This window comes from Neovison vison, chromosome 5 (genome assembly GCF_020171115.1).
Source record: "Neovison vison isolate M4711 chromosome 5, ASM_NN_V1, whole genome shotgun sequence".
Lineage (NCBI taxonomy): Eukaryota > Metazoa > Chordata > Mammalia > Carnivora > Mustelidae > Neogale > Neogale vison.
The window spans coordinates 163862007-163873694 of NC_058095.1; the positions used below are offsets into that span (position 1 = coordinate 163862007).

Consider the following 11688-nt stretch of genomic DNA (forward strand, 5'->3'; position numbering starts at 1 on the left):
AAAATGAAACCAGAAATCTAATATACTGTGTAAGAGGAGATTTCAATACACAGCAAGCAAACCCAGTTAAGAGAGTCTTTTTTAAAATAGCCTCGGGAGGCCATAAGGGAGGAGGAATTTATGCACATCCTCCTGGAAGGAGCCCAGACTTGTCGCCTGCTGCAAACCCTCTGCCTGCACCTGAGTCCTTCTCATCAGGACCCGAGGACAGGTCCTTTGCTTTCTTCACTTCAAGAGAAACCAGCTTCCAAAAGTTTCTCTAACCCTAACGTGTAAATGAATCCAACCAACCCCGGTTAAGCCGGTCTTAATCCCTGTTGTAAATGGAGGACCTGACTGAGAACGGTACTCATGACCTTCACCGTTATTACTCTGTCCTGTCTCCTCGGAGCATGGGAGTCAGGTTTCTGCCTGAATCCTTCTTCCAAGCTGCAATTCCGGCGGCCCAAATCAATGCCTGTTTGCTTAAGTTTTCAGCCCGTTCTTTCTCACTGACGACTGTGATAAACTTTCTCCCTTCTCTCAAGCATGTCGCTGGGCATTCGTACATGACCTCTGTTTCAGCTCTCCAAGGGCCCTGGGCACCCGGGTAGAGATTAATTTACTCGCTTTGGACTCGAAAGGACACCCCCGGTCTGAGCAAGAACACATTCTACCTCCAGAGACTTCTACCCACATGGATCCACATTTTCCTACTTAAGTATCTTATGTGACCTCTTTTAAATTTTATTTTAAAGATGCTATTTATTTAGTTGAGTGAGAGAGCAGAGGGTAAGAGAGAAGCAGCCTCCCCACTGAGCAGGGAGCCCCAACATGGGGGTCATTCCCAGGGTCCTGGGTCATGAATTAGCAGAAGGCAGACGCTTCACTGACTGAGCCACCCAGGCGCCCCATGTGACCCTTTTTAAACAGAAGCAAGATTCCCCTAACCCTGAACGTTTCTTAGGTCAATTTATTATACTAGTAGGACACACGCTGTTCCGTTAGATCTCTGTAGACTATCACCTTCCATTACAGCTGTAAAACCAAAGCAAACTTACAAATTCACACGACACAAACCTACAGAAGCAAAAAATTGACGTTTACAACATTCGTGCTAGGTGCAATTTTGTTCAGCTGAAATGAAATGACTGATAACAAAGTGAAGGTGGTCGGACTCAGATGCCATGAACGTGGGTCCGTGTCTACGACCCTGGGTCCTTGGGGACCTCAAGGTTCCGCCGCTTCTCTCGGCTTGAACTGCGGGGCAACGGCCCACCTCGCCCAGGCTGCGGTCTGGCTTAGCTCCTTCTCAGAGGAGGATGCCTCACTTGCATACTAAACCCATCCACTGTTTCCTCATTAATCTGCAGCGATATCAGTAATATTCCCTGTGTCGTCCGCTTGTAAATAAAACACAAAGTCAGAGATTAAAGTCTTGCTGAGCACTAGCTTAATGATTATAGTGCTTTTGAAAAACTATTTTGTAAAGAAAAACGCACTAAATACTAAGTTATCCAAGAATGCGAGGACCCCAAAAATAACATATACAAATAGCTATTTACTATTCACTAAAATCTGTTTATCTTACTCCTGAAATTCAGAGAAACTCTGGACCTTTCATTTCTTCCCGTATAACTTTCTTTAGTTTTAAATTTATATATATATAAATTTATATATATAATATAAAATAATATATTATTATACTATTATAATATATAATATAAAATGATATATTTATATTTAATGACATATAAATGTATTTTATTTTATGATTAATAAAATATATATTATTTTATTAAATATATATTTAATAATATATAAATAATGTATTTATGTGTGTGCATATATTTATGTGTATAGAATGAATCCAGTGGGTTGCTCAGTATGTGAGATTTCCTTGTTGATAAGGAAGAGACTATGTTATGTTATAGAAGTGTTCTCATGTAATTGTGAGAAGTGTTCTCATGTAATGTTATCTGTTCGACTCTTCAGGATAATCATAATTCAGCAATGTTTAGGGTTTTTCTCAAGTCCAAGAGCAAACAATGACAAAACCATAAGACCCTGCATTTATAGGGCACTGGCTGCTTCTTGAAGGCGCGCTGTCAAGTGGCCCGCGCACGTTACTCCTGTAAACCATGCCGCGTTTTGTTGAGGTGGACTGTTCCTGCCAGCCCACCTCACAGATGAGGAAGCTGACGGGCTTGTTGGCAAATGCAGGATTCTGACCCGCACCCCAGTTGCCAGGGACTGGGTTTTAGACCATGCTGCGTCTCCTCGAGCGAGCCCTGGGGCGCTCGTGGGCCAGTGATGCTTTGGGAGAGGATGAAGTCTGGTGTCCCTCTTGACTTGTCTACATCGAGTCCTACGAAACGCTTCTTCTCACCTCTTCTTTCCCCTTTTCCAATGGTGGCAGCCTCCTTTTTTAACATTCAGAGCATACATCCTCTGTGGAGTTTCTCCAGACCCTCCTCTGTAAGCCCCGTTTCCCACGTAGATCGGGAGAGGGGAGATTTTTAAAAGACATCTTCCGCATCGCTATGCTGTGTGCAACAAGTGAAGACAGTTGTGTGTTTTGCATGCTTCGGAGTTCCTTTAAAGGCAAGATATTTGTCACATTCGTGGAGCACAAAGATGGGACAGCGTGGACAGCCAAGGGATCATAGGTAGGGGACAATTTTTACATCTCCAGTCATTAACACTTGCTTTTTGGTTCTGAAAGATGATTTTGTGTCCAAACACTGTAGTATAAAACACGCCCAAAAAGAAAATAAGAAAGTGGCGAGCTGTCTGCAGGGACACGGGGTGGAGATAGATCTTTGAAGCAAGGTAAACAAGCTTCAAGTTACAAGATCCCAGTAGGACACCTGTAGCCAATGAAGAAATAAGGATACATGGGCGGGGGGTGAGGGGGAAGAAGGCGCCCATTTCCAGCGGTACCCTTGGTCCCCAGCATCACTCCCTCTCTTGCTGAAAAGAAATGGTTCCCTTTCAATACCAAAACTTAATTAAAAAAAAAATTTTTTTTTCATCCTGTTAAGTCCCCGTCCCCTATTTCCCCCATCCCCCACCCACCTCTGATCTGGTGACCAGACGTGTGTTGTCTGTAGTCACGAGTCTATTTTCCAAACCAAAATTTTTGTTTCAAAGTCATTCTTGCCTTCTTAATGATCATACGTAATTTATCATGAAGCATGAAATAGTGGTAGAGGAAGCTGTGCGGGTTTTTGTTATTACCGACAGGACACGAAACTTGCAGAATGCAGAAACACTGATTGTGATGTTTGCGGAGTGCTGGGTAACATTGTGAACACTTTGTAGTGCTTGTATATTACTTGACCATCGTTTAAATAATATCCATAGTTGCCATTGTTTGCTATTCTAAAATATTAAAGCCCTTTTACGGCTTTTGACAGATGTGATTTTTGTGCCTCACGATCTAATAAATTCAATAAATCTAAATAGAGCAGATTAAACATCGTTCGGGGCACACCGTTCCTATCTTCTGATCTAATCATCGTCTCACGGATTATAATTTTAAAATCCCCTCTGAACTTCTTTATGTTGCAAATAGTGACCTATGATGTATCCTTACATAGAATTTTAACTCTCATTTAAGGAATAACTTGTGAAAATTCTTTATTTTTCTTTCTTCAAAGGAAAATCAATAGTTAGTATGTTACCATCTCATTTAGACCATTCTGGCAACTACCCTTAGGTACCTATTAGATTTTACTCAACACCTATTAATCTCTGTAATAGACAATAAAGTTCCATGGGATCTCTCAATGAAGGGTTTATTCTGAGCATTCGTTGATTATTGCAAACATCAGTCACGTTTCTGCTTATCAAGGAAGCATGGAAAGCGCCTGGTTGTTGATTGGAAGATGGGGTTCTTCTTTACTTACTACATTATTCAAGACATCAATAGCCTCATTAAGAAAATGCTTTCTAGTGGATTGGGTATATAAGTCTCACCTTTTACAGTGTACTTGGGAATTCAGATATTTTTAGTAAACACTGAGAAGCTTTGAAAGGATAGAGAGCATTTGTTTTTTTTTTCCCCCCAAACATTGAGGCAGTAGCTCAGGGGATTTGGGACATTTTCCATCAAAAGCTTCCCCTCCACCCCTGTCAGATCAGCAGCCGCAGAGTGGCTCTATCTGGAAGTGCGTTCCGGTTAGGAACGGCTTGGCGGAGGCCCACCTCATGCACGGTTTTGGTCATTATGAAGGGCTGCGGAAGAGAGTCTGGGATTGAGAAGAGACCCAGAACGGATGTGCTCTGGAGCTGGCGTGGGGACAGAGCTGCGTGGCTCTCCGGTGCCCCGGCATCCACGGTCTGTGCATCCGGCCATGGAAAAGCAAGGCCGGCTGCTGGGCGGAGATGTGCATTCTGCTGGTCCGGCTTTTATGCTTTACTCTGTCTTGTTAGACCTGCCTCCGTTTTTTTGTTTTGTTTTGTTTTGTTTTGTTTTAAGATTTTTATTTATTTATTTGACAGAGAGAGATTACAAGTAGGCAGAGAGGCAGGCAGAGAGAGAGAGGAGGAAGCAGGCTCCCTGCTGAGCAGAGAGCCCGATGTGGGCCTCGATCCCAGGACCCTGAGATCATGACATGAGACGAAGGCAGCGGTTTAACCCACTGAGCCACCCAGGTGCCCCAGACCTGCCTCCATTTTCATGGGACTTTGGTATCCTTCTTGTTCTCTTTTAGATTAATGGAATATTTATTGTTTCACATTTCCTGTATGTAATTTCACGTGTAATTACATGTTCTCTCCCCGCGTGTTCTACAGTTTGACTAGAGAAGAAAGCATGCATTTTCTACTTACTGCCTCTTAAGGGACTTTTGTTACCCTGACCATTTTCCTAATGCTGCTAGAAGCCTACCGCCTCGAAACTCCCCGCAACCCCTCCTGGCTTTCACCGGTCGTCCTTGGTGTGCATTCCGGTTCTACAGATAATTTATGGTCCATAAGGTATCCCAACAGCTAACTTCTATTTACCCTTGGATTTAATTCTGGTGTCCATGAATTAAGAAACTTAATTAAGAATTAAGAAATTTAAAAACTTGATTCTCTCTTAAGTTTCAATTTTTTCCACCTGGGGTCATTTTCCTTCTCCTTAAAAAAAATGAGAGACTTCTGATGGCAAATTTTCCCCTTTTGTTGTCTAAAGGTATCTCTATCTTACCTTTTGAGGGTTATTTTTATTGAGAGTAGAGTTTTAGGCTGAATGAGTTTCTTCCAGTACTTTAACTCATTATTTTCTGTCTTCTGCTTAGAAGTTAGCTTTCCCTCTCATTGTTGTTCCTCTGAAGGGAATGTGTCTCTTTCCTGTAGATTTTAAAGCTTTTTCCTTTGTCTTTGTTTTAAGAGGATCTACCCTGTGCTTTCTCACTGCTGGTGGGGGCCTGTGTGTGTTTGCCTTTTGTGTGGTTTCACTGAGCCTCTTGGGTGTGTGGATTGATGCCCTTTGGAAGTTTGGGAAACTTATCTCTTTGAGGACTGCCCTGTCACATTCTTTGCCTATCTCTTCCCTCTGGAATTCCTTTTATGTGTGTCTGTTCCGCGTCTTCACGTCTTCGGTTTGTCCATCATTTCCTCTCTCCTAAGCATGTCATCATCACAGGTATTTTAAAGTCTCTATCGACGAGCCCTAAATCAGGATCATCTGTGAATCTGTTTCACGCTCTGATTTTTAGTGAATTTCCTTATCTCTCCGCATGTCATTTCTGATCACGCAGTAAGCGTCGTGGGTCAACAAACTGTAGATGCTGCCGAGGCTGCGCACTACAAGGGAGAGATGCCACCATCCCATTAGGGGGCAAAGGCACGGGCGGGAGGCCTCAGTCCAATCCCGGATTGAGCCGCGGTGCAGAAGCAGCCTCTGCTCTGCCTCTCGCCTGCAGGCAGCACCCGCCTGAGCTTTGGCCTGTGGGTGTTTTTGTTCCTTAGCTCTGGAAGAGCCCAGATTCGTTCCAGCTGTGCATTTCAGAGGTCTTGCCCCCCTCTCCAGGCTGTGCAAAAATCTGCAAGTCTCCAAGACGAGACTAGTCAGGCGCTTGAAGCTATTCTCTCCCCCTATCCCACCCTCTTCTGAAGCACCTCAAACACCCCAGGGGATTTCACTCTGGTTTTTTGTAAGCTTTTGGCCTAAAGCACCACTCACGCATACAGCTGGAGAACTTAACAAATATCTCTTGGGGAAAATGGTATCATCTGAGGGTCTGCAAATTCCCAATCTGTGTCTCTCGTCTCTTACAACTGCAACATACTGTACAGTTTCTCTGTCTTCGAAAAAAGGGCTCTCTAGACCTACAGAAGAGCTCAGAATTGGCAAATGTCCCAGGAGAGGGGAAAAAAAAGAAAACAGCTGGTCATTATCTGTTCAGAAAGATTCAGAATTTCAGTTTCTCTGGTTCTCAGTTTGCCAGAGCTATCTGATGCTCTAAATATATGATTTTGGTAATTTGTCTCTTTTTTTTTTCATCTTTACAATGGGAGCAGTAACCTGACATGACCTTAAAAACCCTCTGCAGGTGGGAAGTTTTCCTGTTTTGTTTCTAATTAGATCAGCGTAAAGTTAGGTTACTTAACAAAAACAATACCTCAAGGAAGCTGGGGGGAAAATCAGTTCAGATGGTAAAAATATTCTTCCATCAATTATATACTCTCATAATAAATCCCGTGAGAGTCTTATCCGCAGATTGCTCTATCTGCTGAACGTGGGCCAAGGACTGTGGATCTACAAGAGCTCAGTATCCACAGAGTGAACGAGATGGCAGCTGATAGTAATCGCCAGGTGTACAGTAGAGGCAGTAGAGGCGCTAAAACACAATCGCAAAGGAGGCACACGGATTCCACCCAATCCCACGTAGGGAGAGGAGAAAGGGAGCATAGCAAAGGGACGCTGGTCTTCAGCTCTAGCCCGCTTTCATTCACTCTCGTTCGTTTTGCTGGGGAGGCTGGGAGCTGCATGACCACAAAGCAGGAGGGCCTTTGGAAGTGGGCTGGGACGTCTAGTTTCTTCTGAATTCTCCCCGGGATCCCCGCTGTGATGTCTGAACACTCACTTGAGGATGCCCAGAGCAATGGTGTCCTAGGGAAGCGACAGGAAGAAGCCCATGCAATCACATTGTGATGCTGTCCTGCAAAGGTCCATCAAGTTCTGTCTGTCTGCACCCAAGGACAGCGAGCACCCGCTGCTGGTTCAGATCACTGCTCTGATTTGCCGCTGCAACCTAGAGCGTGTGCTGAGGCCCCGGTGAGGTCGCAAGTGTTTTCAAGGACCTGTAACTCGTTCCCTGTTGCAGGGTGGGCTGTCCTTGACCTCACTTTGGTACTGGAGACCGGGTCTGTATCCGCGCAGTTCCCTGTTAACACTGACCGTGGATGGGCTCTCCCGAGCAGCCCCATCCCTGGGCTGATGCCTCGTAGTCAGGAGTAGACTCATGCTCCCTGAACAGATGTGGACTAGTACTGACTAGATGGGGGGGGCCCTAAAATCGGGGGAACTTCGAGAAACCCAAATGTGTTCGATGACACACAGCCTGTCAGTTGTGATAAATGAGGGGGAGGAATGGGATGTTCTAAGAAGGTGTACTGTAATAGAGGGCGAAGGGCCCGCTCCTGAAATTCCCTGGATGTTTCTCTCCTCAGCCAGTGTTCCTGTCCTCCCTGCTCGGTTCTGTGGGCCGCCTGCACCTGGCAGTTTCCAGCCCCGGGGTGGGGGCGGTATCCCGAGGCAGCAGCGCCTGAAGGCTTGGAAGCCAGCGAGAGCAGCCCCGGGGGGGCCCTCCCGCTGCCTCTGGCCATCACAGCACCTGCTGCTCCAAGTCTCCCCTCTTCCCCCCGCAGGTCATCCAGCAGCTGCGGCTCTCCGAGAACGAAAGCGCGGCGCTGCAGGAGCTCCTGGACTGGAGGCGGAAGCTGTGCGAGGGGCGGGAAGACTGGCAGCGCCTCCTGCAGCCCCCGGAGCCCAGGGCGCCTCCCCCTCCTCCCTGCAAGAAGCCCACGCTGGTGAAGAAGCCCGAGGGCGCGTCCTGCGGCCGGCTGCCCTCCGAGCTGTGGGACAACGGGCTGTGAGCGGCCGCGCGCTCAAGGGCCCGCCGCGTCCTGGCCGGGGCCCCTGGCGCGCGTCTACACGGAGTGGCCGGGACTCCGGACGGAGGCCGCGGGACCTGGCGCGTGTGCGTGTGCCTGTGCGTGTGCGTGTGTGTGCGTGTGCGCGAGTGCGTGTTCCTTCTCGCCCGTGCGGGGCACGCGCTCCGCTTCTCGGCCCGCAGCCCCCCGGGTGGAGCAGGCGCTGGACAAGCGCGGGGCAGCGCCAGCGGGACCGGGCGGGGCCGTCGAGGGTCGCGCTCCGGCTCTGGGGTCGGGGTCGCCGATGCTCCCGGCTCCTCAGCCGCTCGCCCCCAGCATACCCTCCGCGACGGACGCCGGGTGTCTTCGTCGGTTGTGTTGTTTGGCCATTACGAACCTGATGGTGATGGACCGGTTTCTGACCCGTTTTCTAACTCTCCGCAGTTGGTGCTCCCTTCAAACACAAGTGTGAAAACTCGTGTCTACAATTTTCTCTCGTCCCGCACCTTTTTTAAACCTGAAGGACCTAACCCCCTCGAGACCGTGTCGTTGCTTTAGCCCGCGTCAAGCCTGTGCGCGCGGACTGGGTCCCGGGGTTCCGTGGGGCCGCCTGGGGAGGCCCGTCCCCCCGGGGCCGCGACTCTGCGGACGCGCACGGCCAGCTCCTGCCGGACATCTCCTGTCCCCGCGTCACCCTCGGCCGCGGGAGCTCAGTGGAGCACGGGGGACTCCCGGGTCGCCGCTGGCCGCATGACAGCGTCACCCCGCAGGTCTGCCCAGTCCGAAGGAGCCCGCGGGGACCCGCTGCACTGGGCGGTGACGCCGCCTCCCAGGGTCGCCATCCCCTTGGAGCTGTGCCGCTGGCTCCCCTGCTCCAGTCCCCAGCCCTCCCGTAACAGAACCGCCCGTTTATCCGTGTGCTTCTGCGGCGGTCGGGATGCCTTCAGCGGCGCCCGCCGACCGCGGTTCTCGCTGCTTGGAACGCCGTGTTGGTACCACCGTCCCAATAAAAGGTGCAGCTACAGTCTTCGGCGGTGGTGTTTATTTGGGGTTGTTGCTGTGTCCCTGGCCGAAGAGCAGGGGCAGTGACGCCGTCCTGTCCCCACGGTCTGCCTTCCTCTGCGCTCGCAGCCCCCTGCAGGCTTTGGGCTCTAAGGGTCTATTTTAAAATAAAGGTTTTATGAATATTCAGGTATAACGGCCATGCAGGCAAATGTCAGTGTTGAGAATAATGTGTTTTTTATTTAGAAATTAAAGGCTGCCAGGTCCACAGACGATTTCCCTTAAAAAGGTAGTTTCTTAAGGTGCCAGGGAAGAAGGTCTGGGTCAGCCAGGGGGCAACGGGCCAGGGAACCCAGGGAGCCCAGGGGCCCAAGCCTAGATTGCCATGTGCTTGAAAAGGATGGGGAGGCAGGTTTGCAGGCCTAGAATTGGTGAGTTTGAATAATTTCAAGGGCTCCAGGTGGGAGGCTGTCCCTGGTTGTCTGGTATTTGGCCCTGGGCCGTGGGATGGGGGCAGGGTCACTGGCTAAAGAGGGACCCACCCATGAAGGGGGTGCTTGAGTGTGGACTCCAGAGTGGTTGGCAATATTTATTATATGTAGGAGATGGGGAGGGCTGTTAAAGCATGATAACAGAGAAAATGGAAAGGCACAGTAAATACAGGGTCAACAACAACATTACTGATGCCATCTAACAGGGAGGCCTTCCGGGTCACCTCCTGCTTCACGCCACACACTGCCGCTCTCCGCCCTCTCCCCAACACCTGACTTCCGCACCTCAGCCACCAGCAATGGAAAAAGACGGCTTTCCTTGACCTACATGGCTTCCTACATGGCTGGCCTTGCACACTGTAGCTGCCTAATGATCGTGGACCATAAGTCTGAACTGATCTCCACCCGCCTCCAACATACACAGTGTATTTATTTGGACCAGGGTGAAAAGCAAACTGTTCCAGCATTGTACCTTTTGTTTCCATTGCACACTGAACACTGGCTATGACCGTGCAGGCACTTTGCACACATTATTCCTAACACGGACCTCCCTGGGAATGACCATCTACATACTCGTCCTGGAATTAAAGCCTTAAGTAGGCTATCAGATCATAAGCCCTCATCTTTATGGTTCCAAAGCCCATGTCACATTAACTTGATATGCAGAAATGTTCTGTTCATTATATCAAAATATATCTTTAAAAATCTTCAAACTAAATGACTCTTGCGGGATACAGTGTTGCGTGAAAATGGGAGGTAAGACTTACCTGGAGAGCTTACGCGGAGTGGGCTGTCCCCAACACGTGTTGGTCCAAATGACACCATCCCCTGTTCTGTTAACCTGGTCACAGTTTTGGGCGTGTGTAGGTGTAGGCTGACCTGTCTGTCACCTGCTAGAGGTATCAAGGGCATCTGGGAGAATTTATATGGGCTGAGTCTAGGAATCCCTTTGTCTCATCTAATGTTTGTTGACCTTGCAGAGGCAGATAACAAACCCTTTGAGGGTATTCTAGCCCACATTCAGGCGTGTGTTAACTAGAACCATGTTGTCGTGCCTGTTCCGATGTGATGGGACAGGCAGCCGACTGGAAAGCATGAATAGCCATGACAATAGAAACACTATTAAGAGTCATAATAATAAGAGATAAAGTCCGATTCTGTGTGTATGTATTAAAGGTACTCCCGGCATGGTTCTCTAATGATTATGACACTGTCAACAAAATGAACAGAGGTACTATTCTGCTTAATAAAGCACGGAATGTTATTCCATGTAAGCAAGATTTCAACAGTTATGTATGTTTGCAATATACTTAATGATGGTATTTTAATTGCTATCAGACCATAAGGTATGAATTATGATATATTATTGGGCCTGAGACCTTATGTTTAGCAATATAATTGGTATGAATTATTACCCCGTGTTCAAACACTGCCCAACCTTATTGCTTTTTTAAAAAATGCTTTATGAGTGGTCTCTAAAAACTACTATCAAAATGTTTATAGTGGGTTAAAATGATTTAAAGTGTATTTTCTAGAGTGGAAAAATATATTACTATTCTTAAATTGTGGTACCTAATTTAGTAGAATTATGCTTACATAAATCTACCCCATAAAAGCAACAACCAATTAAAATCTTAGATTTGTAAATGAACATCCCATATAAACATTACATAAGTTGGACAAAAAGTATGTTATGAATTCCACAGTCTAGGAGGACAGATAAATTTCTATCAAAATTCTATTGCTGTCAATTTCCAGCGAGACATCAAACCCAGCTCCTGTCACGATAAAGGGCATAAGGTTATTATATAATAACATTCTACAGTGGGACACATTTCACTCCTGGCTATCACTCTGCACTGCCAATGTTTTTTCAAACTTTTAAATGTATATCTTTAGCTAGAAGTTAATAGGGTTTATTTTTATGCTTATTCTTATCAGGAAATTAAAAAAAAAAAACATTAAATTAGCTGGAAAAAAACAACAACTGTGTTCCGAGTAAAAGTTCAGTGTAATTTCATTACATTTTTCAAATTGTTTTTAGCTGCACATAAAAAAGCCATGTAATGCAGATGAAAGCAATTATATTTCTATTTATGGTGCAATGGTAAATTCTCTGCAATGCTCA

The 11688-nt window shown here is 47.1% G+C and overlaps 1 protein-coding gene across 1 annotated transcript in view; it reads left to right on the forward strand.

Moving 5' to 3' along the window:
• The window catches only part of MYO16 (myosin XVI), a 432663-nt gene extending 424593 nt beyond the window's left edge, over nt 1-8070 (forward strand). Inside the window, exon 34 of the mRNA XM_044250091.1 lies at nt 7843-8070. Coding sequence (XP_044106026.1) covers nt 7843-8070 — 228 coding nt within the window. The remainder of the gene's footprint in view (nt 1-7842) is intronic.
• The last annotated feature ends 3618 nt before the right edge of the window (nt 8071-11688 follow it).